The sequence below is a fragment of the Mus musculus genome, chromosome 16 (genome assembly GCF_000001635.26).
Source record: "Mus musculus strain C57BL/6J chromosome 16, GRCm38.p6 C57BL/6J".
Classification (NCBI taxonomy): domain Eukaryota; kingdom Metazoa; phylum Chordata; class Mammalia; order Rodentia; family Muridae; genus Mus; species Mus musculus.
Genome location: NC_000082.6, coordinates 36,321,594 through 36,348,075, shown reverse-complemented (window position 1 = coordinate 36,348,075; position 26,482 = coordinate 36,321,594). Strand labels below are relative to the sequence as shown.

Genomic DNA, 26,482 nt, shown 5'->3' with positions numbered 1-26,482 from the left:
GTCACCCAGAGAAAAAGCTAACCTGTCCTTTCCCACTGCAACAGCCTCTGCACCCTGGAGAGCTCTGAAGGAAGGAGGGGAGGAAATGCAGCAAACTTGACTTCTCTGAGGAAGCCAGGTTCTCAGACTTAAATTACCATGAGAGATGCATAGCCAAGAACCATTTTATAGGGGTATTTTCTGAGTCCCTTCTGGCTGTCAAGCATCAGGCTACAAAAAAAGCTACATAAAAGGCTGAAAGAATTGGCCTCTGTTTTCCCAAAATTAATAGTGTAGAGGAAATCAAGATATTTAGAGTAAAAGATATTTATAGAGTAAAACTTATTCACTATTTCATGATCTTAGGTTTAATATCAAAAAGGTCATTAGCCACTGTTGTCAAATCCTTTACTGTCAGGTAAGCAAGTACAGGGTGGTGGCTCAGCTCCCAGTTGTCACTCATTTGTCCTGTGTTGTAGGACAGAGCAGAGAAAGAGACAGTTTACTGTCTGTTTACTTTTAGTTTTAGGAAGCATTTTCTCAATCACAGCAATCATTCCCCTTCAAAGAACACCACAGGGCAGATACTACAGAAAGCCCTTGTTAAGTCAGGGAACTCAGTCTATTTCTCCAAGATTATGGTCTGTTGGGTTCCCAGGTCTCTGGTCTGGTCTCCTCAGGCCAGAGGAGGTTATTGTATCCCTAGAATTATCTGAAGGAGCCCAGAGGAAATCTCCACTAAGTGTTGTTTACCTTGTAAACTGAACAAAGGTAGATGTAACTATTGGCACATTACATTGCAAATCATGACTATATTGTTTTTTCTTTGTTTTTATTTGTGTGTACATGTGTGTGTGTGTGTGTGTGTGTGTGTGTGTGTGTGTGTGTGTGTGTGTGTGTTTCATGTTTTGTGTTTTGAGGCAGGATTCAATAGGTAGCCCAAACTAGCCTGGATCTTTCTATATACCTCAAACTGTACTTGAATAACATTCTCCTGCCTCAGTCTTCCAAGCTCTGTGATTAGAGGCTAGAGGCTTGAGCAGCCAGCCCAGGATCATCAGTAACTCTGGGGACTCTCACCAGGATAAGGATCCCAGATTTGTAACTCAGGTAAACTGAGTCAATACCACCCTAACATCATCTCATTCTTCTCATAAGGTCAGACCACTGCTTGAAGAGAAAAACCAATGAGGATTATGATAAGTTCTAGGCCGTTGAGTATAAATCTCAAGTCATTGCTAGACAAAATTACTTCATTAAGGTTTGATGCTTAACCTCCCTAACCGCACTGATGTGATTCTTTCCCGTAGTTTCATTTCTACCAATGGTCTTTAACTAAGACACTTGCAAAAGGAAGACCACAAATACATTAGATGACAGGAGAGTTCTCTTATTTTACCTTGTGAATATGGAAATCTTTCTTCAGACCTATGTTAAGAAGTCAGTGTGACCACACATACATACATGCAGAAGCACACATGTGTGAATACACTTATAACCCTGTAGTACCATATATAATGGTATACTTTGGGTAGTAGCATTTGAAGATTAGGGTAGGAAGTGATATCAGAGCACAATGTCTACTGTAGAACAGAAAACTTTCATTGTTCCAGCTAGTCAGAAACTGCTCTGCCAACAGAAGCTATCCTGTAATCTGGCCTGAGACAAGGACAATAGGTCAACAATAGTTTACAGACTTCCTCAATAACTGTTTCTAGCCAATATGCCCTGTAAATGGTTCTAAGATGTCCCTAGTGATAGACTCAACCCATTAAGATAGAGGTCACCTACACCCAAATTGCCCTAGTGTGCTTTAAGTCAGGCCTGACAGCTCACTTTTGGGTTCTCTCTTAGTAATGGAAGACTCAACATGCTACACTTCTACAAAATACAACATTCTTGGCATTTACATACTATTTAAGCCTGGGGTATCATTTTTTGGCAAATCATAGACCCCTACAAGACATGCATCACTTTGCCTGGCCCACATTTTCATAATCTTATCATATTTTAAATTTATAATTATATATTTATTACTGCATGGAGAAATCTATATAGTTTCAGACAGATGGCCTTTGGCTGGACAGTCTCTCAGCTAGCCTAAAACAAATTCTCCATCATTGTGTCTATCCATGTGGTTCTCACTGTCTACTTCCAAGCTCTGTCCTATATCCCTACCATCTTCCTTCTGTGTCTGTCTAGTCCTCTTTGCATCTGTCTGTATCTCTTCCTCCCCAAATATTATGGCCATTCTCCTTTCCCACCTTCAAGCCATCAGCTCTCTATGATGTAAGAAGCCACATTCCTTATACTACCAGTTGGCGTTGAGGGCTATGTGACCTTCTCCAGGGTTGCTTCTCTTTTTTTTTTTTTTTTTGGAGCAGGTGAGGATGTGACAAACATTTATATATCCTGCTAGCTTGGCTTTGGTTCAATTAATAATTATAAGCTAAGGGACACACTTTCTCATAACTTATAAATCCAATAAGTGTGGGTTTTCACAACATTTCCCCCCTTTAGATCAAGAAAAAGCTTTGTAATAACAATGAAGTATATAATATAAGAACAACTATGAGAACTATCGGGGTCAGAATTATTTTTCACAGTATATAATCTATTTGGCAACTTTGGAGAAAGTATTTCAGTATCTATCAGAAATATTTCATTGCTTTTATATATCTTAAATCATTTTCTTATCATCATTTAAGTGTTATAACCTCTAACCCTTACATCATGAGTTTACCAACCATAAAGTATCTTCTTAGATCTTGAAACACTTCCTTAGATCCTTTACAACTTAAGCTTTCATGCCCATTAACTGTTGTTATGAATCTTATACCTCTTTTGTGTTTTTATCATATTTGAATATTGTAACAATGAAAACTGTAAAGCTTAGTGTACTGGCTAGTTTTGTGTCAACTTGACACAGCTGTAGTTATCACAGAAAAGGAGCTTCAGTTGAGGAAATGCCTTTATGAGATCCAACTGTAAGGCATTATCTCAATTAGTGAACAAGGGGGAAAGGCCCCTTGTAGGTGGGACCATCTCTCTGCTGGTAGTCTTGGGTTCTATAAGAGAGCAGGCTGAGCAAGCCAGGGGAAGCAAGCCAGTAAGGAGCATTCCTCCATGGCCTCTGCATCAGCTCCTGCTTCCTGACCTGCTTGAGTTCCAGTCCTGACTTCCTTGGTGATGAACAGCAGTATGGAAGTGTAAGCCGAATAAACCCTTTCCTCCCCAACTTGCTTCTTGGTCATGATGTTTGTGCAGGAATATAAACCCTGATTAAGACACTTAGTAAAGACTGTCTAATCTTCAATCCCATTAGCAAGCTAAGGAAGGTAAAGCGAACCTGAGTTAACAGGAAGCACAGAACAAGCAGCTTCCAAACCTGTAAAAGAGACATAGACTTACTGGCTATCTGGACAGTCACCTAAGTCACTCCTCTATGTTGGTGGGGCATCCATCTTCAGCTACCAGGCCCCGATGTTTTGACTGACATTATTGGGGGGGGAGGGGTCGATGCTGGATCTTAGGTTGGCTGTCCCATCTTGTCTAAGCAAAGTATGGCAATCGACTTCCCAGTGTCCTGCTTGTCCACATTTTGGACCGTCTACTGTCAGCAGTCAACCTAAGGGCCAGTCATAGCCCTGTGGCCAGCTGTACCACATTTGAAACAAACCAGATGGAGATTCTACTGCAACCAACCATCTTCATTGGAAGAGATTGATGAGGCTAACTTGAGCAGACAAGTCTGTTTGTCAAAATCCCTTTTTTTTTTTAATTTAAAATTTCCTAAATGACATTCTGGGGGTCTCTGAGATATTTGAAGACCATCTATCTATCAACAGCATATCTAATTAGACAAACTTGTCTGGTTTTTAGTTACTTGTTTTGTCTGAACTTTGAAACATATATGTGGCTAAATAAAGCCTACTCTTTCAATTAACTACATTAGTATCTAGCATAACTACTAGTTCTGAATGCATAAAAAGATATCATTATTGACTGAACACTAACCTGCATTTCTTAATTATCCTTCACCATTTATGATAGTAGTTTCATAAGCTTAGGACATTCAATTACATTTTTAAATGAGTTGTATTCAAGTTATAGGCATATATATCTTTAAGCAAGTGTTGAATCATCTATACATTATGGTGTAGCAAACATAAGCATAAATTTCTATCATTACACAAAATCCCATACCAATCTAAAATATTTGAGAGCTGTTGTTCCTTTCTTAGTCTAAAAGGAGATTCAATAATTTACCCATCTTTTCCCAGCTGGATGGCCTGGAGCAACCCCACTGTAAAGGTGAAATGGTATAGCCCCTACTGACTTGGATTGGAGTCTCCCCACCATGGCAATGACATGATTCAGCTGGACAAGGGTAGAAGGGAGGAACAAGAGACTTCTTATATGAGCTTGTTATTTTGGTTTTGAAGGCAGGGATTTTCTCTTTGTGCTTGCAGGAACAACAGAGAAGCCTCTGGCAGGACACAGGCAGAACAGTATTCTAGTAAAGAGGGCTAAGGATCCCTCTTAGGTTTGGAGGAGCTGAAAGGAAAGGTAGAGCAGCACCAGAGAATGGCACAGATAGAAGGATTTCTAAAGGAATAGCAGTTTAGTTATAGGATCAGACTTGTGAACAGATATTTTTTGTATAGTTAAGAAAATAAAGTTACCTTGCTGAGCTATCATTATTATAACTCCGTTTATATCTCCAGTGTCTCTATTGGTAGAGATATTAGATACTTTATGTGATTATCAGACTATTTAAGGTTGAATCACCTTGTAAGGTTTGAAATAAATTACTTAACTCAAGTAGTTAATCCAGTTATGGGCTGTAGCCAATTAATATATACTAGCAACTTTTAAAAAACTTTAAAACTTTAAAAAGCTTTTGTGACTGATGTCTTATCTGTACCGTTTGTGGCTGGGTTTTTGAAGACCTATCTTATGTCCTAGATTGATTACAGAATCTCCTCCTTGTATTTTTCAGCTTTAAACTACCCAATAAGACAAAATTATCTGTGCTTCAACAAATATTTTTTTTCTAAGGTATTTGTATTAGAACTACCCATCAACATATCATCCATATAGTGATAAATTGGTTTGAAGAAACTGTTTACACATTATTTGTAATGGCTGCTGTACAAAATATTGACCAAAAACTGGGATTGTTCAATATTCCTTGTGGTAAGACTTTCCACCTGTACTTTTTTTTCTTTAAATTTATTGATTTTATTTGTATGAGTACAGTGAAGCTGTCTTCAGACACACCAGAAGATGGTATTGGATCCCATTACAGGTGGATGTGAGCTACCATGTGATTGCCAGGAATTAAACTCAGGACCTTTGGAAGAGCAGTCAGTGCTCTAACTGCTGAGCCATCTCTCATGTTTACTCCACATGTTTACCTCATATGGCCTTAATCTTCCGATCTAAAATTCTAGTCCTATACATTTAACCCATTTTAGACTAGGTTTCATCTAAGATATTGTCTCAGGAGCTTTGTATATACATTTTGAAGTGACAAAGTTGGATTTCAAGAACCTAGTGAAATTTTTGTTTTACCTGCTTCAATATCCACTAGGCTTTCAATATCAATTCCATCTAATTGTAATTTTAATTTTAGTCTCTAATCATTTATAGTACTTTAACAAAACATGTACTTCCTGTACCTTCAAAATGTCTTGTTCTATCCATGAGAGTAGAACAGCACTGTCTGTCATATAAGGCACTAATTTTTCTAGTTGGTCTCTAGAATAGGCTCTCCTTGGGTGACATGGAACAAATGGCTCACATTGCTTTTTGGTGAGACCTGAGCAAAGCCCCTTAGGCAGTAATTCATGGTTGCAAGGAATTGTCTTGTGTATCTCTGCATGATCTGAGTCCAGTGTCTACACTTTCCACAATTTTTACTTACTTCAGGAAGCTCTCTCTCTAGATTGTCATCAGAGAAAATATTATCCTATGGAACTAATTGTCTACATATTTAGGACATAACCTCATCTTCCACAGCCAATGCATTGGACATTCTGAGCTCTCCTCCTACTTTTAGTAATTGCATGTTCCATCACAGCAGCAGTGGTCTCATTAGATGAAATACCCACAGTAGTTTAATTGCATTCATACATAGGTGTGGATCTGGCCTTAAAAGTCTAATAGCATTTTTCCATTCAGCATTAGCATTCTTAAAAGCTAAAGATTCAATTAATACTCTCTTGCATCAGGAACCAATATTGCTCTATTTATAGTTGAAGTTATCTTGGTAAATGGTTCAGATTGTCTTCATTGAAGTTCATCCTTCTTCCAAGCATTTAAGCCTACTGTATGACATTGCCCTAAGGAGACATCATCACACAGAATCTGCATTTGAAACTCAGCATATTCATTTTCACCTAGCAACTGATCCTTGACAATATTAATACTTCCAGTCTTATTATGTGACTCCATAGCAACAGCCTCTACTCTCTACCATACCAGTCCCTATATCTGAGGGCCAGCTTCTAAGATAGCTGTTATTAAATCTTTCCAATCTTTTGGAATTGCATGATTTCTCATAGCTTAATTATTTAGAATTTGTTTATTATACGGCTAGTACATATTATAAGCTACAATCAACTATTTAAATCTCCATAGATCTAGCATCTCTATGGATTGCCGGGCAAATTCATCATAACCTGTGGATTACACTTCTGGAGGTAACTGTTTTATGGTAGCTGGAAAAATTATTGTAGTTTTTCTAATAGTCCTGTATAATGGTAATATTAAAAGGTATCTAGTTTTCTCTGTAGGGGAAGGGGCTGATACTCAAGTCTGGTTCCCTAATGATTCTTGATTTGGCCAATAGCTGGGCACAAGGGACAGGTAGGACTTCCTGGTCCCAGAAGGAGAAAGGAGGTGCAGGGAAAGAGAAGGAAGGGGCTTTTGCCTCCATGCATTGGAATTAGAAGAAAGCAACAGTCATGTAAGGCCTCAGGGCACCTAGGGTCTGCAGCCTCTGCTAAGGAGCTGATCTTGGAGCTAAGCCAGGAGAGGCCAGGGTGCTGGCTGCATGGTCTCAAACAAAGGTGGAAACATGTATTTAAAATTACATGCAAACCAACATTTCCCTACCCTGGCTAGCTACTAAAGGAATGATAATGAAACTAATTTGAGGGAGAAGGACAAGGGGATTTTTTTCTTCTATTCTCTGATGTCACTTAGAGAAGACAGAGAAAATTGCAACCAATATAATTAGTTCTATGGTGATAATTAAAATGAAACTATACAGGGTACAGATGCCCTCTGCTATAGTGTTATTCCATTTTTAACACAACACAGAAAATACTTTCTTTTTTGAATCTTGCTAATTCTCTCTTTTCTTTGGAGACTTGATTATATTCAAGTTTAAATTTTCTTTCTATGACTGTCAATACTCATTTTCTTTCCTCTTTTCAGCATCTATGCACATTTTAATAACATTTCTTCTTATTTCTCTTTTACTGCTTCAAAACATACATCTTCTCCACCACTGCATTTCTCCAAGAGGTTCTCATTATACACTTCCTACTCTCTCCTGTCTCCCTTCAGTCTTTCTTCTGCATGTGTCAGTAGCTTTGCCTGCACAGAAGTTCTGCCTGTTCTACTGCCCTAGTTTAAGATGTCAACTCTTTATTATGGAAAAATTCCCACCCATACTGAACCAGTTGGCTTTGGAGGCTACATGACACTTTGGAGGCTTGCCGTTCATTTTTGAACAAGTGAGAAAGTGACAAACATTTACATATTTTGTTAGCCTGGTATCAACTCAATCAAAACACAGGGATATACTCTCTCTCTCTCTCTCTCTCTGGCTCTGTCTGTCTGTGTCATTTTTTTCTTGGTTTTCTTGGTTTTTGTTTTTATTCTTTCCAAATTAGTTAATCATTTTATTTATTTTCATCCCAAATGTTGCTCCCATTACCCAGTCCCTCCTTGCAGACATCTTCTGCCCATCTACCCTCCCCATCACCTGTGAGAGGGTGGCACCACCTTGGGTATCCGCCCAACCTGTCTCATCAAATTTCTATAGGATTAGGTGCATCCTCTGCCACTGAGGCCAGACAAGGCAACTCTCTGCTACATATGTGCATGGGGCCTCAGACCAGCCAGTGTGTGGTTTTTAGATAGTGGCTCAGTCTCTGGGAGTCCCCAGGGGTCCAGGTTAGTTGACACTGTTGGTCTCCTTTATGATTGACATCCCTTTCAGTTCCTTCAATCCTTCCCCTAATTCTTCCATAGGAGTTCCCAGCCTATTTCCCATGCTTTCCTGTGGGTACCTGCATCTGTCTGAGTCAGCTGCTAGAAAGAGCCTCTCAGAGGACAGCCATGCTAGGCTTCTGTCCACAAGTAAAACATAGCATCAGTTATAGTGTCAGGAATTGCCCATTAGATAGATCTCAAGTTGAGCCAGTCACTGGGCAGACATTACTTCAGTCTCTGCTCCATTTTTGATGCTTTATTTCTTTTAGACAGGAGCAATTTGGGTTCAAAAATTTTGTAGATCATTTGGTATCCCTATTCCTCCCTCCATAGGGCTCCCGTATGGCTACCAAAGAAGATTGATTCAGTTTCAATATCTCCACTGTTAGGCATTTTGATTAAGGTCATCCACATGGAGCCCTGGGTGCCTCCCACATCCTAGGTTTTTGGTACTTCGTAAACATTTTCCCCAATACCCCACCTCAAGTGGAAACTTAAGGGTTCTTTGAATTGTGATGGATGCTGTTTTGCTGGGGCAAACACATGAAAAAGTGTTTTCCTAAATCAGAGACATTGAAACGACATTTTGGTAAAGCAGACACATGAAAGATTGTTCTGCTGAAGCAGACACAGGTAAAAAGATGTTCTGACAAAGCAAGCATGGGAAAGGTTATGTGATGAAGGGTTCTTTACTGATGACACACATGCATTGGTCTGCCTTCAATAGTTGAGCTCATTTTGTCTAGATTACATAGGATAAATGCACCAAAAATAAAAATATTCTACTGGTATGCTGGTGGCTTCTTTTGGTTCCATGAACTCTGGCCGATTGGCAGAGTCATATCAGCTGATACGGACTCACTTGCTGAGGCAAGACACATGGTGGGACAAGACCTGTGGAGTGCACATGATGTTTGGAGGGAGTACAAATAGGATTCAGTGAACACTAAAAGAGCCTGAGGTTGGCTTGCTTGCTAGCTAAATGTTTCCTGGTCTCACATCTTTGCTCATCTTTGCTTCATTGAGAGAGGCACAGTGGAGAACTTTTCCTGGAGTTTCTGTTGGCCTGAATTCAGGGCATTTTGGCTGAGGCCTCCTTTTTCCTGTTAGTTCTGCTGCTGCTGCCGCTATCCCGACACTACTGAACTGGACTTCAGGTATATCCATAGAGTGTTTGCAAGTGGACTAAGCTGTTGCTGCAGACCTGTAAACTGAACTGCTGATGTCCTGACAATGCAGATGGAATTTGCTCCAAATGAACCATTTCTAAACAGATCCACTTTCTTTCTTTTCCACTACCGTGGTAGGTGGTGGGCCAAAAGGGAGGTTAAAGCATATAAGAACCATCATTAAAAGAAGACTATGAAAAATTAAAGTTACACCCATGCCCCACTCACAGCAGCTACGTATTTCTATTCACTCTCCTACCTGCCCAGGCCTCTCTCCTGTCACACCTATACCTGATCCTGCCACCACTTCCTTTTTGTTTAACTTTACTGGGTCTGTCAGTGTGTCATGGGCATTCTCTACATTTTGGCTAACATCCACTTATCAGTGAATACATACCATGCATGTCCTTTTGGGTCTGAGTTACCTCACTTAGGATGATATTTCCTAGTTACATCATTTGCCTGAAAAATTCATGGTGTCTTTGTTTTTAACAGCAGAATAGCATTCCATTGTGTAAGTGAACCACATGTTCTGTATCCATTCATCAGTTGAGGAGCATCTAGGTTGCTTCCAGTTTCAGGGTATCATGAATAAGGCTGCTACAAACACAGTGGAACACAACTGACATGTTTTTTCCTTACCTAATAAAGACAATATCTGAAGGTCATCCCAACAATTTATGAAGTATAAAATGACTTTCAGGTTCTGAATACATTGTGGGATAATTAAATCAAGCAAGTTAATCCATCCATCATTTCAAGAATTCAATATTTTTAATGAGATGATGGATAAGAACCCAAGGAGGAGGGTTTCTATTTTGCAGTGTCACATGCAAAGAGTCTAAATGGAGAAGAGTTTGACCTGTCTTCTAAGACATGAATGAGGCAAAAATCTAGCATCCAGCAACTGGGAAACTACATTGAGATGAGGTTAGGAAAAGGCTGAGCATCAAGGCTTGTGTATTGTATGAGGTTGGGTTTTGTGCTCTCTCTCTCTCTCTCTCTCTCTCTTGCTCTCTCTCTCTCTTGCTCTCTCTCGCTCTCTCTCGCTCTCTCTCGCTCTCTCCTCTCTCCTCTCTCCTCTCATTTCTCTTTTTAAATCAATAGAAAGATCTGATGTGAATTATCCTTAAGTATAATATCAACCAGTTTGTGTTTACAAAGTCACCCTGGCTACTGTGAGAATAACACAGTAGTGGTAGTAGTAATAGAGCTCCTGATAATTTTTAACAAGAAGGGGCAATGTTGACTGATGGATCATATTGGGCAATAAGAAGTGAAGTAGAACCCTCAGGCATCTGCACTGAGTAGCTCGCTGGATGGCTGCCAGAGCCTTTAAGCAGGCAGGAGGAGACTCCAGTGAGGACCGTGCATCAGTCAGAGTGCTCAGGGGGACAAGACCCAGTGGGATGCAAATAGACACAGGAAAGATTTCATTGAGTCAGCCTTATTAAAGCTGCAACCTCAGCTGAATCACACCTGAGAGGCTGGTAAGCCAGAGGCTGCCTGGTTCTTGAGGATGACTGCCTAGGCTGTTAGAGTATTCCCACAGCAGCTGGAACTCCTTGCTGGAGAGGCCAGCAAGTGAGTCCACAAGGCCTCACCCAGTAGCTCTGGCTGGTGTAGAACTCACTATGTAGATCAGGCTCTCATTGAACTCACAGAGCTCCACAGACCCTCAAGCCCTGAGATTAGAGGCCAGTGCCATCACTACTGCCTGACAACCTTTGAATGTCAACATCTAGTTTTCTGTAGCTGGCCATTCAGTAAAGACAATAGGTGCAGGAAGAGACCGTTCCTCTCTGGCACCAAACACACGGAAGGTCCCTGGAGATCTTGTCTTATTCAGTTCATGGTGGAAGCCTGGAAATGTTGGCTCTGACTTCAACAGAGTAAATCAACTCAGAGGCAGAGGGAAGGCGAAGAGATCAGAAGGCAAGCTTCCTTCCTTCTGCCAAACTCTTTTTATCCAGACCCCTGCAAAAAGCTGCTGCCAACAGCTGGAGTAGTGGCTCTGCCCTCTGTGGTTAAGGCAATAAAGAAGGCTCTCTACTCAGCTGATTCCAATTGTTATCAATCCAGAATTTTCTACATTTCTAGAATTACTACATTCCAAATTGATATTAAAACCAGTCAAAATAGTCAGTTAACATGCAAGGGGATGCCAAGGCTACAGCTGTGACCAAACACAGAAAATACTTCATATTCAAAGCCACAGTTTTGTCTTGCCCAGATTTTAATGGCCTGAAACCCAAGTCACATATTTTGTGAGTGCAAAATCTGGCCCCTTGTCTTATCCCTCTGATACCTCCACCTTTCTCTCTCTCTCTCTCTCTCTCTCTCTCTCTCTCTCTCTCTCTCTCTGTGTGTGTGTGTGTGTGTGTGTGTGTGTGTGCTATATGTATCTCTGTGTTTCTGAGTGTATATTGTGTTCTCTGTCTCTCTCTAAAACAGTGGTGATTGTGTATATTCTACTACCTCTCCCCTCCTACTCCCCCACTACATCTTAAAACCATTTTCTTCCTACTGTGATGCCCATTCCAATTAGCACTGGCTGCAAGAAGGCTGACTGATCCTGTTGGCTTGGTATTATGTAGGTGACCACAGCTGCAGAGTACTTGTATATGGTGGCCTTGTCAGTGAGTTCTTGCATATGTGGCCTTGTCATACTAAGAAGACAGTATGGCATAGCTCTCCATCTCATTCCGCATTGAGTTTCACATTCAGTATTTCATTATTCTCAAACTCTTCCCCATGCTCTACCAATCTCAGGAGCAAACATGTCTTGGCTCTTCCTGCACTTCTTGTCTTTCTTGTATGGACAACTACAGAGAAATAGCTGTTGAACATTCAAATTTGTCAGCCTGAAATGGGTACTTGCCTTTAATCTCAGCACATGTAGGTAGAGGAACATGGAGGTCTGTGAGTTCAAGGCTAACCTGATCCACAAAGTGAGTTCCACACTAGCCAGAGCTTCTCAGTGAAACACTGTCCCAAAAAAAAGAAAGAAAGAAAGAAAGAAAGAAAGAAAAACAGAAAGAAAGAAATATTATTTTAAAGAAAGGTGTGTCAAAGAGGCATATTTCAAAGTTTTGACTCAGTGCAAAATGAATCATTTAATGAATATCATGTAGGGGCATGCAACAGGGTAAGACTCATCCTCTTCTTTCTAAGGTTCACACTCCTATGACAAAAGGCTGCACACAAACACACATGAAGGTGAAACAGGTTTATGTAATCAAAGACTTAAATGACACAGAAGAGTTTGGAAATAATGACCCAAATACCCAAAAACAGGTACCCATTTTTCATATTTTTATTTGACCAAAAATGGACCATTAACTGCAGATGTGATTGGACAGGGAGGTTCATGGTCTATTGGTGAAAGACTGGGTAAGAGAACCAGCAAGGCTGGTCTGCTCAGATTCTTGGACTATTTGTGAGAAGGCCCATCTCTGTGGTACTGGCCAGAACCCCTCCTAGAATGAAGATTTTTATGACCTACTACCAGGCAAGGCTGGTTACACTATCTGCTCAAAGTCATAAACATGGAAGGACAGGCAGGGGAAGTTTAAATAGAGTTTCTAAGCTTTATAGCTGTCATGAAATCCTACAACTGAGCTACATCCCCAAACTTCAACTGCCATTTACTATGTCTGAACATCAGCAAAGAAATTTACAAGAATAAACCATTTAAAATTGGCAGATGTAAGCACTAGGCACAGAGGCACATGCTAAAAAAATCCCAGAATTTGAGAGGCAGATGCAAGAGGATTATGAATTCAAGGTCAAGATGGGGTATATTGGGAGTAACCATGTCTCAAAAAACAAAACAAAACAACAACAAAACAAAAACAAAAAACAAGACAATGAAAAGCAGCAGAATAAATGAGAGTGTTTGCCATCTTATTCTTCATGTTTGGGGAGAAACATATTAGAAACTGCAAGTAAAAACCCACCATAGACAATTTTATTATCTCTATGAAGTTGGGTGGATCCTGTGCAACCAGCCTTAATATTATTAGGTATTCTCTTTAAAGAACTCATTAAGTGTTACCATATTTAGAAACACAGGTTATTCGTGCCCTTGCTCATATGACACAATATGATGGCATTATTGGTACAAAGAGTGTAGGGAGGAGCCATGCTCACCACACCTGAGTCTGGGCACACATGCTTGCTCACGTCCCCTACCACATTTACCTCCAACTCCACTCAGCATTTCCTGTAAGGGATGCAGTAAGACTTGCCTAAGGCCACATTCATTTCCCCATTCCCTCAGATAATGTGGAGATAAGACACTAGAGGAGGAACTTACAGATACCTTTAAAACCCTGAGTCTCAGTGCTTGTAGGATCATTTCTTCTCAGTGTCCAAGCCAGCAAAGAAACAAGTCATCAAGACTATGTACGGAGGTGTTTCAGAGGCCAAACCTGCCACACCAGAAATCCAGAAGATTGCTGACAAGGTGAGTGGATGTACTTCAGGAAAAAATGTGATCCCAAACCAAACTTCCAAAATTTGATTTATACTTTGGCCCTGTGTTAAGAGCTTGGGGAATGACAGGAACCAAAATACATGATTTTGTTCAGACATTTATATAGATAAAAGTAGAACATAATGCATTTCAGAGAAATTTTAAGACTCCAAGAGTAAAATTGGCCAAGTCACACTCTTTACTGAAGCCTCAGTTTCTCCATTAGCTGAAGGTGAATTCATGCTGGATCATCTCTACATCTCACATGTCTGATCCCAGAAGCTCTAATGACTGATGGAATTTTCCAGTCACTCTAGTTGAAGCTGATATATGGAGGCTCCTAAGGTTGTTAAGGAACTCTGAGCTGATTCCAGGATGCTACACCCACCAAACTATCACAGGCAAAATAGAACTCAATGTTTCTAGCAGGTTCATAGATGTTACTTAACTATCATCTGTATAAAAAGATGTATCGTGTTGCCTGTTTTCAAAAGGAGAATTATGAAGGTAGGTTTGCAATCTGTCACTTTATTTTCTTACATCATGTTGTTTTTGTTTCTGAAACTGAAACATCCTGGAGGACCAGATCAGTGTGGTTTGTTATTTGCTTATGTGTTTGTGTGTTTGTTTGAGACTTGGTCTAGCCTGCAGGTAACCCAAGCTAGCCTGAAACTCAAGGTATTCCTGCTGCCTCAACTTCTCAAGTGCTGAAATTACCGGCATGTGCCACCATGCTAGGCACCATTGTCACGGGACTCCGGTGGAGTCAGCTTGTCAGATGAAAGTCTGAAAGCTTTCTCATGAGGAAAGAGTTTCAAGGAAACTTACTCCCGGATCTTTGGCTATTCCCCTAACCCATAAAATTAATTTTCCAAATCCACGTTAGTCTAGTGTATGGATCCACGTGCACTCTATATAGTATTACCTTATAGTAAATGCCTTTTAAGATTGTATTTTAACATAGCTAAAACCTTTTTCCAGTGTTCTTAGATTCCAGATAGCAGCAAGGAGCTTAACCTATTCAGTAACTAATTTAGCCCTACCATAAAACAATTTAACATCTGTCATTTACTCAGCTGTCTGTAGATAGAGACTAAAAGTCTCACTGAGATAGAAATCTTTTACTACAGGCTACATTCCATGTCAAGTATAAGTTGATATACTACCCTGATAAGGGGGAACTCTCCAGACAGGATAAGTTTTACTAGACCTAAGAATTTAGAGCTCCTGATAACACACTACTCTTAAGGCCTATCAAGAATTAACAACCCCCTGATGCTTTTAGGCTGATCCTAGGCAGGGCTTGTTATCCCTAATGTAAACATTTAATTAGTCCCTGCAAATTCCTTTCTGCTGTAACTGGTGAATTTCAGTGTATCTTGTCTTTTTGTGATTTGTATCCTCTGATAATTCGTTGTAATATAAGTCTAAAGCTCAACCAGAACATTACATTCAGATCCAACACCATTCTAGCGTGTTTGACTGCTTGTCACTACATCCTAATTTGCCCATCTACTCTAGAGATTCTTTTCTACGCAGGCACAGGAGACCAGAGGGCCTGCGGCACACCATCAGATTTGATGTGACTAGAACTGATGGGAGTCTTCATGCTTAGGGCACTGAACATTCTGGAGGGGATGACAGGGCTAAAATTCAGTGACTAAATATTTAACGGTAAACAGTTTTCAGTCATAGATATATTTTTGAGGAACTTTAAATCTTTAAATCTTCATTAGAATCCTCACATCGTTGGTGTTCTCAACATTGAATGTGCACATGAGTCACCTGTTGCTGTAGGCAGAAAGCAGATCTGACTAAAGAGGACTCATTTTCTTCCAAGGTCTCTGGAAGTATGGGCACTCCTCTCCATGACTTCACTTTTCTGTAGGACCAGATATAGCAAGCATCCTGGAAGGATTGAGGGAGATGGGGCCTTAAAATAGGATGCCAAGGAGAAGTTATCCATTTCACCTGTAAGAAGAAAGAGCTAAAAGGACTAACTAAAATATCATACATAAAAGGAGTTTCAAAAACAAATATGCACACGTGAGTCACAGTTAACATTTCTGTTCAGTGAAATAAAAATCTTCCTGCTCCAGGAACCAGGGTTGTAGGGGATAGACAGGAAAATATAGTTATCTGAAATAAATCATTTACAGCAGATTTTATTGATTTTATTAATAGTTGGTCATCTGGTTATCTAGAGAAATTATTCTTTTGAAGCAGGAGACTTCCTATTTCTCACAGTAGTCCAAACCTCACAAGTTCCACTACTTCTTTAGCCTCTAGCCTCCCAAATGCCAAGCACTACTGGAGGGTGACATCCTGCCTGGCAAGAATAATTTTTGAACATGATACTCTCATTAGTTTTTTGAGAATTTCATAAATACATAAAACATATTTTGATCACACAATTTTTAATTTAGGAAGCAACTAGAAGGGCTTATCTTGATAATTATACCATCTGTGGATGACATCTTCAATAACAATATTTAATAGAAGTGTGTTCATATAGATCTAGAGAAGCAGATTGAAACATAGGTATTAATAAGGTCACCTCACCTGGGAAGGAGCTTTGCTGTTTTAAAAGCCTTGGTTTCTGTCCCACCTCTCAGTTGAACTTCAGTGTCCCCAGAAAGACAAGGATGCATCCTATCCTACTTTTAGATGATGAAACCAAGACTTAAAATGCTTAAGAGTCACCCAGAGGAGACACTAACTGCCCTTTCCTGTTATTAGACGCGTTCTCACGACCGGCCAGGAAGAACACCACAGACCAGAATCTTCTGCGGCAAAGCTTTATTTCTTACATCTTCAGGAGCCAGGGTGCAGGAAGCAAGAGAGCAAGAAGCAAGAGCGCAAGAAGCAAGAGAGAGAGAAGACGAAACCCCGTCCCTCTTAAGGAGCATTCTCCTTCGCCTCGGACGTGTCACTCCCTGATTGGCTGCAGCCCATCGGCCGAGTTGACGTCACGGGGAAGGCAGAGCACAAGTAGTCATAAGATACCCTTGGCACATGCGCAGATTATTTGTTTACCACTTAGAACACAGCTGTCAGCGCCATCTTGTAACGGCGAATGTGGGCGCGGCTCCCAACATCTCCCCCTATCCTTTTAATAAGAGCAAATAGGCCACCCATATTAATGAGAGTGGAGATAGAGGTCAAATCCCCAGTGTGTAGGTAAAGGAGCCATGTACAGGATTAGCTCTTAGACTCACAGGCTTTTACCCAGAGCAACCCTGACCTGCTCCCGTGTCGTTTTGCCTGGGGGAAGGGAACTAGGACACTGAACCTTCATGAAAGATGACATGTCTCCCTAGAATAGGCTCATATATGCCGCAGAGCCTTTCCATTGCAGTGCTTAGCCTTGCAACTCTCTCGGGCTGCTGAAGCACACTCACTCTATCCCGTGCAATGAGTCTAGCCTCGTGAGATGTAAGAGCTGAGTGGCCAGCGACCTATTGCCTAAGCATAGATATATCATATATCAGGGGGAAGCTCCATGTTCTAGTCCTGCAAGCGCCTGGGCAATAACCACCTTGTCTCTCCTAGTTTGGGCCTTAAGCTTACAGACCAACCAAAGAAGCAACACTAATCCACAGCAAAGTGTATCTCCAAATAATATTAATCCCACCCATTTTTTAAAGAAAGAAAATGCTGAGGAGATCCAATTGGGTAATCTTTTGGTCAGCGACAGGTCCAAGCGCGTGGAGTTGACCTGAAGTCTCAAATCCCGAAGGATCTGTTCAAATTCAGCCGTCCAATTCTGTAACATATACTGAAAAAGACTTTTTGACAAATTAGCTGCCCTAGTAAATTTAACATACTGAATGGAAGTAACACACAATCCCGGAAACTTTTGTTTACACCCCAGCTGAGCTATTTGCCATAATACATCTAGTTGTTCCTAGACAAGATCTATGAGTTGATTAACCAGCATGAGACCTCTCTGTATCTTGACATTAGCTGAGGCCTGTTCATCTATGACTGTAGTCACTGAGGCTGACAAAGTGTTAATGGTGTCAGTCATCTGGACCTGTCCAGACAGAGCCAAGGCTGTCTGAATTAAGGCCAAACCCAGTTCCTAGTTAGTGGTAAAAAAGCAGGAGAATACTTGAGCATTATACATCACCGTCATTGGGAGTGGAAATGTCGACATTATCCCCCAACGCTGCTCTCTCTTTATTATTGACGCCCTGGACATCACCAAGACGAGGGACATTAGTATTCCCTTGGTCAGTCTGGATTTTTCGGGTGAGTCTTTCTGGTACCCAAAATGGGTTGTCTTCATTCTGTGGGAAAACACAGACAGCTCCCCTGGATCTTATCAAAATAGGATCCGGGCCATACCATTTATTATCAAGGACATTTTTCCATTTAACCATCTCATTGGGCCTATCTGGCTCTGAACAATGACGTTCAGCCGCAGTATGGCCATGAGCATCAATATTTAAAAAATTGAGTGTAAAGAGTGCCAAAGACACAGACACTCTTGGTGCTCGGGGTACAGTCTCCTCAAAAGTTCCCCTCTTCTGTTTTATAAGATAGGCTTTGAGGGTGCGATGCGCACGCTCAACAATACCCTGTCCTTGAGGGTTGTATGGAAGTCCAGTCAGGTGGGTTACGTCCATCTGACGGCAGAACTGCTGAAATTTTTGAGACGTATAAGCTGGTCCATTATCAGTCTTAAGGAGTCTGGGTTTCCCCCAAGCACTCCATGCCTCAAGACAATGTTGAATCACATGTGAGGCTTTTTCTCCGGTTAACGGAGAGGCAAACATGATGCCAGAACATGTGTCAATGGACACATGGAGATATTGAAGTTTTCCAAAGGAAGAAACATGTGTAACATCCATTTGCCAGACCTGTAGAGGTCGAATACCGCGTGGGTTAATTCCCACATGAGGAACTGGCAAGAACTCACAGCAGCTTTGACATTGAGTAACAATGTCACGGGCTTCTTTTCTTGTCAGGGAGAAACGACTGCGTAATGTTTCAGCCGTCACATGAAAATTGTTATGAAAATTTCTTGCAGCCTCTACCGGGGATGATAGGGCAGCAGCCACCACTTTAGTGGCCTTATCTGCCAAATCATTTCCCAGAGCCATGGGGCCAGGTAGGCCTGAATGGGCTCTAACATGAGTAATATAAACAGGAGATCTTCTAGATAACAAAACTAATTGTATCTGCTGAAAAATATTGGCAACTCTACTGGAAGGCTTAATCACTCCAGCCACTTCTAAAAGATTTACTGCATTAACCACATAACAGGAATCTGACACAATATTAAGGGGTTCTAAAAAGGTTTTTAAAACTTCTAAGACCACTAAACATTCTACCACTTGAGGTGAATTTTCATTATATTGTTTGGATACCACTTTACCATTAGCCACATAGGCACCTATGCCAGTTTTTGATCCATCAGTATATACCACAATCCCATTTTTAAGTGGGTTTCTTACTGTTATTTGTGGAAACACAACAGATTGATTTTGGGCAAACTGTAAGATTGGATGCTTTGGATAATGGTTATCTATTTTTCCTGAAAAGGAGGTAACTAAAACTGCCCAATCATTAGATGTGGCTGCCAAGGTTTGAACCTGTGCAGCGGTATAAGGTACAATTAAAAGATATGGACTTTGCCCAAAGTGGGTGATTGCTGCTTTTAGGCCTTTAAGGGCAAGCTGTGCAATTGCATCAGGATACCAATCTATTATTTTAGCTGGGGATACGTTTGGATGGATCCACAACAATGGCCCATTCTGCCACAAAACTGCAGTTGGCAATTGTGCTGTCTTAAAGACACACAAACTGAAAGGTTGCGAATCCTCAATACGTTGTAATTGTGCATTCTGTAAGGCCTTTTCCACTTTTTGTAAGGCCTGGTTAGCAGCTAGAGTAAGAGTCCTAGGGGAGGAGATATGAGGATCTCCTTCTAAAATACTAAACAAAGGCCTTAACTCAGCGGAAGGAATCTTTAAAAAAGGTCTAAGCCAATTAATATCTCCCAACAGCTTTTGAAAATCATTTAAGGTATGGAGGTGATCTCTTCTTATCTCTACCTTTTGGGGCACAATCTTATCTGGGGACACCACAGAGCCCAAGAATTGTCCTGTATCAGAAATTTGGACCTTTTCTGTGGCTATCTGTAAACCCCACTGACTTAAAGTTTTAAGTAGAAAAGGATATGCCTTTTGTAGCATGGTAAGGTCTTTATGGCACAGGAGGATGTCATCCATGTAAAGGAGCAAAATTAAAGAGGGGAATTGTTCCCTCACTGGCAAAAGAGCTTCTTGTACATAAAGTTGACACATAGTAGGACTATTGGACATTCCCTGTGGTAAGACCTTCCATTGATACCTCTTATCAGGTTCCATGTGATTAATAGAGGGGATGGTAAAGGCAAATCTGGGCCTATCCCTTGGACACAAAGGTATAGAAAAGAAACAATCTTTAATATCTATAATAATTAAATTCCAGCCACGTGGTAAGGCGGAAAGTACAGGGAGACCCCTCTGTACTGGGCCAAATAAGTTCATTTGCTCATTAATGGCTCTGAGGTCATGGAGCAGTCTCCACTTTCCTGACTTTTTCTTAATTACAAAAATTGGAGTATTCCAAGGTGAGGTAGAGGGTTCAATATGGCCTAATTTTAATTGTTCCTCTACCAGTTGAATCACAGCTTCTAGTTTTTCAGAGGATAGGTGCCATTGAGGAACCCACACTGGGTCCCCTGTTTTCCATGGTATGGGTCGTGCTGCCCCAATGGCCGCTATGGAAAACCCAGACCCTGTCTGTCTTGGTTTCCATTAGGTAAGATAGGCTCTATCCTTCCCTGTTCTTGATGTCCTAACCCTTTTCCTTCTTTATAACCCATCTTTGCCATGATATTTTTTGCTTTAGCTGAATACCCTCCCGATGGGGCGTTTTCATTGGACAAAATAAGGCCCAAATGCTGCATAATATCCCTTCCCCAGAGGTTAACCGGGAGTGGGAGCACATAAGGTATGAATTTCCCTTGCTGTCCTTCAGAGGATTCCCACGTCAAGGCAATGGAGCTTATAGTGGGACATGATTGATATCCTAGGCCCTGTAATGAATGAGATGACTCTGTGGTGGGCCATGCTTTGGGCCACCAATGTGTAGAGATTATACTTTTATCTGCTCCGGTATCAAGGATGCCTTCAAACTCTTTTCCGTTGATCTTAAGGCGGAGCTTAGGTCTATCATTTAAAGATACAACCAAATAGGCAGAATCATTTCCTGAGGAGCCCATTTTCTTTATCTCAGGTCCTGCAGATTTTTCCCTGGTATTATCAGGGAGGAGCAGCAGCTGAGCTATCCTATCTCCTTTACTAATAGAAAAAACGCCTTTAGGGCTTGAGCACAGGACCTGTATTTCAGGGGAATGTTGACAATCCATAACTCCAGGGTGGACTACTAAGCCCTGCAAGGTGAGTGAACCCCGGCCGAGAATAAGGCCCATGGTTCCCGGGGGCAAGGATGGTATAGGCTCCACCGGCACCGGCTGAATACTCATTTGAGGCATTAATAGGAAGTCGGAGGCGGCACGCAGGTCCACCCTTGTGGGTCTTCCTGGGTCGCCTCTCTGACTGCTTCCTGGGTCCTGACAAACCGGTTCCCATATCTTTGAGGGCCCTGGGACCGAGGGCCCGATGACCCGTTTTTTGGCACATCAGTTGATTGACTATCAGGTGGGGGAAGAATTCTGCCCTTTATATCCCTCACAGAGCGACACTGGTCAGCTCTATGATAACCCTTGCCACACTTAGAGCAAAGAGTGAGAGTCCCTCCCTGTTTATCTGGAGCTCTGCAATCTTTCTTAAAATGCCCAGGCTTTCCGCAATTAAAACATGTCCTCTGATCATTTCTGCTCATGGAGCGGTTCTGAGATTGGAGGATGGCGGCCGCTAAGCCTGCATTGGTGAGAGGTCCCCCAAGCTCTCGACAGACCCTGAGCCAGTCTTGTAAGCCTTTGTTCTTTCTTGGGGCTATGGCCGCTCGGCACTCCTTTGTGGCTTGCTCATAGATTAGCTGTTCTATCAGAGGCGCAGCTTGCTCTGACTCTCCAAAAATACGCTCTGCTGCCTCTGTCATTCTGGCCACAAAATCTGAGAAGGATTCCTGAGGTCCCTGGATTATCTTTGTTAACTGCCCAGTGGTTTCACCTGCTCGAGAGAGCGCCTTCCAGGCCCTAATAGCCGTGGAAGAAATCTGGGCATAAGCTCCCCAATGGTAGTTTGTCTGATCAGCAGAATAAGCTCCCTGACCCGTTAACAAGTCAAAAGTCCAATCTCTCTGCTCTGGAGTCAAAGCAGCTGCGTTTGCTCGGGCCTGCGCTTGTGCAGCTTCGTGCCAAAGCGCTCTCCATTCCATATATTTGCCCATACTAGGGAGAGCGGCTTTTACAACCGTTTGCCAGTCAGCAGGAGTTAGTGCCATGCCAGCGAGCCTGTCTAACTGCACCAAGGTAAAATTAGCATTGGTTCCGTATTTACGGACCGACTCGGCAATTTCTTTAATTTGTAAGTATTCTACCGGAGCGTGGACACGCCCACCCTCGGCTCCTTCAAAGACCGGAAATGCCTGTTGTATTTTCCTTTGTTCCTCTCTGGGAATGAATGAGTCTGCGCACTGCCTCTCTGCGCACTGCCTCTCTGCGCATTGCTGACGCACTACGCAGGGCGGGGACTCCGCATAGGGCGGACCTTGAAGCCGACTGCCCTGAGGCCAATCAGCAAACTGGCCTTCGCCAGCCGCTTTTGGCTTTTTTCTTGACCAATTAGCTGGCTGGTAATGGGCTGCTTCTTCCTCCCAGTCTGTTTCCTCAGAGGAGGATTCTTCACCTGCTTCAGAGCTACTAAGAGCTGGCTCCCCGAGCCCATCCAGCGATGAGCACAGGCTCCTTTTCCTAGAGACCTCCGCTAATTGATCTTTCTTCTTTTCCCTTTTTCCTCTTTTTCTTCTAATCTCTCTCCAGGTATTCCTACCTAACCTTAACTTTTCCTCGGGTTCAAGACCCTTGGAAAGGCCTGTATACTTATTTTGTGTACCATATTTTCTCTTTGCTCCTACTCTCTCTCCCCGCTTTACTTCTGATAGCTTGTCCTGAATTTCATCTAGAATCCTCCCTGCCTTAACCACTTGATAACATGTGAAAAGGAACAAAAGGGCTTCTAACACTAGAAAAAATTCAAGGCCAAACATAACTTGTAAAGCCATTTTCCACTTTACTTCTGATAGACTGTCTTGAATTTCGTTAGAAAGTTCAAGACCAGGCTTACCTCGTAAAGCTATACTCACTGGTACTCTCGTTCCCCAGCTGAAAAGTTCTGAATTCATACAGTTGAATCCTTCTTAACAGTCTGCTTTACGGGAACCTTTATTACCGCGACCCGCAGTTCTGGTTCTGGAATGAGGGATCTTCCTTGCGCCAGTCCCGAGTTTTTTCTCGTCCCGGAATTCGGCACCAATTGTTATTAGACGCGTTCTCACGACCGGCCAGGAAGAACACCACAGACCAGAATCTTCTGCGGCAAAGCTTTATTTCTTACATCTTCAGGAGCCAGGGTGCAGGAAGCAAGAGAGCAAGAAGCAAGAGCGCAAGAAGCAAGAGAGAGAGAAGACGAAACCCCGTCCCTCTTAAGGAGCATTCTCCTTCGCCTCGGACGTGTCACTCCCTGATTGGCTGCAGCCCATCGGCCGAGTTGACGTCACGGGGAAGGCAGAGCACAAGTAGTCATAAGATACCCTTGGCACATGCGCAGATTATTTGTTTACCACTTAGAACACAGCTGTCAGCGCCATCTTGTAACGGCGAATGTGGGCGCGGCTCCCAACACTTTCCCGTTGAACATCTTCAGTACACTGTGGAGCTCTGCAGGAATGAGGGGAGAGAATGCACCAAATCTGCCTTCTCTGTGGAAGCCAGGGCCTCAGGCTTAAAGCACCATGGGAGATGCATAGTTAAGAACCATTCCATAGGGACATTTCCTGAGTCACTCCTAGGTATTGAGCATCTGGCTATAAACTGTAGAAGCTACATAAAGCTGAAAGAAAAGGCCTATATTACCCCCAAATTAACAGTGTAGAAGAAATCAAAATATCCAGGAAATATAAAATAAGTCTTAATTAAGTACTGTTTCATGCACACCAGTTTAAGACCTAAAAGAACATTAGACACTGCTGCTAACTCCCTTACTGTCAGTTAAACAGGTACAGGGTGGTGGCTCAGCTCCCAGATGTCACTTATCTGTCCTGTCTTGCAGGAGACAACGCCCACTAAAGTGTTGAGAGGCAGGGAAGCACGTGGTAAACTGTGTATTTTTAGGAAGCATTTTCTCAATCACAGCAACCATTCCCCTAAAAAGAACATGACAGCTCATATATTATGAAACATACTTATTAAATCAGGAAATTCAGTCTACCCCTCTGAGGTTATAGTCTCTTGGGTCCCCACACAGTGTCAGGCCACAGGGAGCTACTGTATCTCTAGAATGATCTGACAGATCCAGAGAATATCTCCATTATGTGCTGTTTACTTTGTATTTACTGATCAAATATAGACATACTTATTGGGCCCTTCATTGCAAATCATGACTATAAAGAGTGTGTGTGTGTGTGTGTGTGTGTGTGTGTGTGTGTGTGTGTGTGTGTTTATCTGTGTGTGTGTGTCTGTGTGTGTGTGTCTGTGTCTGTGTGTCTGTCTGTGTGTGTCTGTCTGTGTGTGTCTCTGTATATGTGTGTCTGTGTGTGTGTCTGTGTGTGTCTGTGTGTGTGTGTGTGTGTGTGTGTGTGTCTGTGTGTGTCTGTGTGTGTGTGTCTGTGTGTGTCTGTGTGTGTGTCTGTCTGTGTGTGTGTGTGTGTGTGTGTGTGTATGTGTCTGTGTGTGTGTGTGTGTGTGTGTGTCTGTGTGTGTGTGTTTTAATTGTTGAGAGGATTCAATCATTCAATCAGTAGCCCCAACTAGCCTGGAACTTTCTACCCAAACTGCTCTTTAATGAAATTCTCCTGCCTCAGTCTTTCAATGTCTGAGATTAGAGGTTAGAGGTTTGAGCAGCCAACCCAGGCTCCTCAGCATCTCTAAGGATTCTCAGCAGTATGAGGTTCCTAGTTTTGTGAAGCTGATAACCTGAGTCAACACAGCCCTAACATCATCCCTTACTTTCTCCTCATAAGGTCAGATCTCAGCTTGAAGCAAAAACCAATAAGAAATATGAAAAATTCGAAGCCGTTGAGTATAAAACTCAAGCCGTCGCTGGAGAAAATATCTTCATTAAGGTAGACACCAACCTCCCTCAAGCACTGATGCAGTTGTTTCCTGTAGCCCAACTGTACCTTCATTTCTACCACTGGTCTTTAATTACGCCACTTGTAAGTGGGAACTCCCAAATCCATCTGATGACAGGATATTTTACCTTGTGTCTCTTTGTGAGTACAGAAAGCTTTCTTATGTGGTTCCTAATTTCTAGAACCCTGTAGAATATAGTGGTATAACAGCTCAGACATTGGTTTGCTGCCAAGGCTGCTTATTCTGTAGGCTAGATGTGGAGGCTAACATTTCAGTGTATGGGAATTGGCCAGTGTCTTAGAGCATTTTCCAACTCAAAACTTCCTAACTTGATGTGTGATCAAATTACATGCACTTAAAGAAGAACTTCAATCATTAGTGAAAGAATAATTCAAGTTACTTCTATCTTTTAAATGAGTAGTTATTAATGTAATTTAAATGATATTTTAAATTATTTTTTATACATGAGTGTTCTGTCCATATGTATGCATGCATGGCAGAAGAGGGCATCAGGTCCCATTATAAATGGCTGTGAGCCCACATGTGGTTGCTGGGATTTGAACTAGGGACCTCTGGAAGAGCAGTCAGTAGCCTTAACTACTGAGTGATCTTTCCAGCCCCCAAATCATTCTTTCATAGCTCAAGTAGGTCCAACTGATGGCATTCCAGCAACAGTATAAAGCCATACTTATAGTATTTTATAAATACATTTTAGGAGCTGGAGAAATGACTCAACTCTCAAAAGTGAATGCAGATTTTGCAGAAACCCCAAGCTCAGTGTCCAGCACCCACATCAGGTTGCTCACAATCAGCTGTAACCCTAGTTGTAAAGATCTGATACCTCTGGTCTCTGAGGGCACCTGTTCCTATGTGAGCATAGCCATACATAGGCACACAGCCATACACACAACTTTTCTTATGTTAAAACAGATTTTATATGAAAAATCAAATTAAATGGTTTTCTGACATTCTTGTGATATCAAGAGAAACAATTCAAAAACTTTGCCTCTTCCTTTCCTTCTTTCTTTGTTTCTTTCTTCTTTTCTTCTTTTATGTCTTTCAGATGGATGTAGGTCATGGTTGTTTCATTCACATAAAAGTCTTCAGTGGACCTACTGGAAAAGATAATTATGAACTTCATGGTTACCAGACTGACAAAGCCAAGGATGACGAGTTGACCTACTTCTAAGCAGCAAATTCTAAAGTGATCTGATTCCTCTCAGTGGAAAGAGATTCAGCCATGAATAAAGAAATATTCCTCAACTAACTGTTTGTCTCCCTCATTACTCAGTATTGGGTTGACATTTACTTCCTAGA

General features: G+C 41.8%; 1 protein-coding gene across 1 annotated transcript; it reads left to right on the top strand.

Annotated features, from left to right (window-relative positions):
- Window positions 1-13,743: 13,743 nt before the first annotated feature.
- Cstdc6 (cystatin domain containing 6) lies at window positions 13,744-26,411 on the top strand. The gene is made up of 3 exons (NM_001001332.2): window positions 13,744-13,845; window positions 25,054-25,155; window positions 26,229-26,411. The coding sequence occupies exons 1-3, from the start codon at window positions 13,783-13,785 to the stop codon at window positions 26,352-26,354; spliced, it is 291 nt and encodes a 96-aa protein (NP_001001332.2). The 5' UTR covers window positions 13,744-13,782; the 3' UTR covers window positions 26,355-26,411.
- The last annotated feature ends 71 nt before the right edge of the window (window positions 26,412-26,482 follow it).

Excerpts from the sequence above, each read along its gene's own strand:
- Cstdc6 (NM_001001332.2), top strand. The coding sequence starts at position 13,783 with ATGTACGGAGGTGTTTCAGAGGCCAAACCTGCCACACCAGAAATCCAG. Across the intron at positions 13,846-25,053 it reads TCCAGAAGATTGCTGACAAG|GTCAGATCTCAGCTTGAAGC; the intron begins GTGAGTGGATGT and ends TCTCCTCATAAG. Across the intron at positions 25,156-26,228 it reads GAGAAAATATCTTCATTAAG|ATGGATGTAGGTCATGGTTG; the intron begins GTAGACACCAAC and ends TATGTCTTTCAG.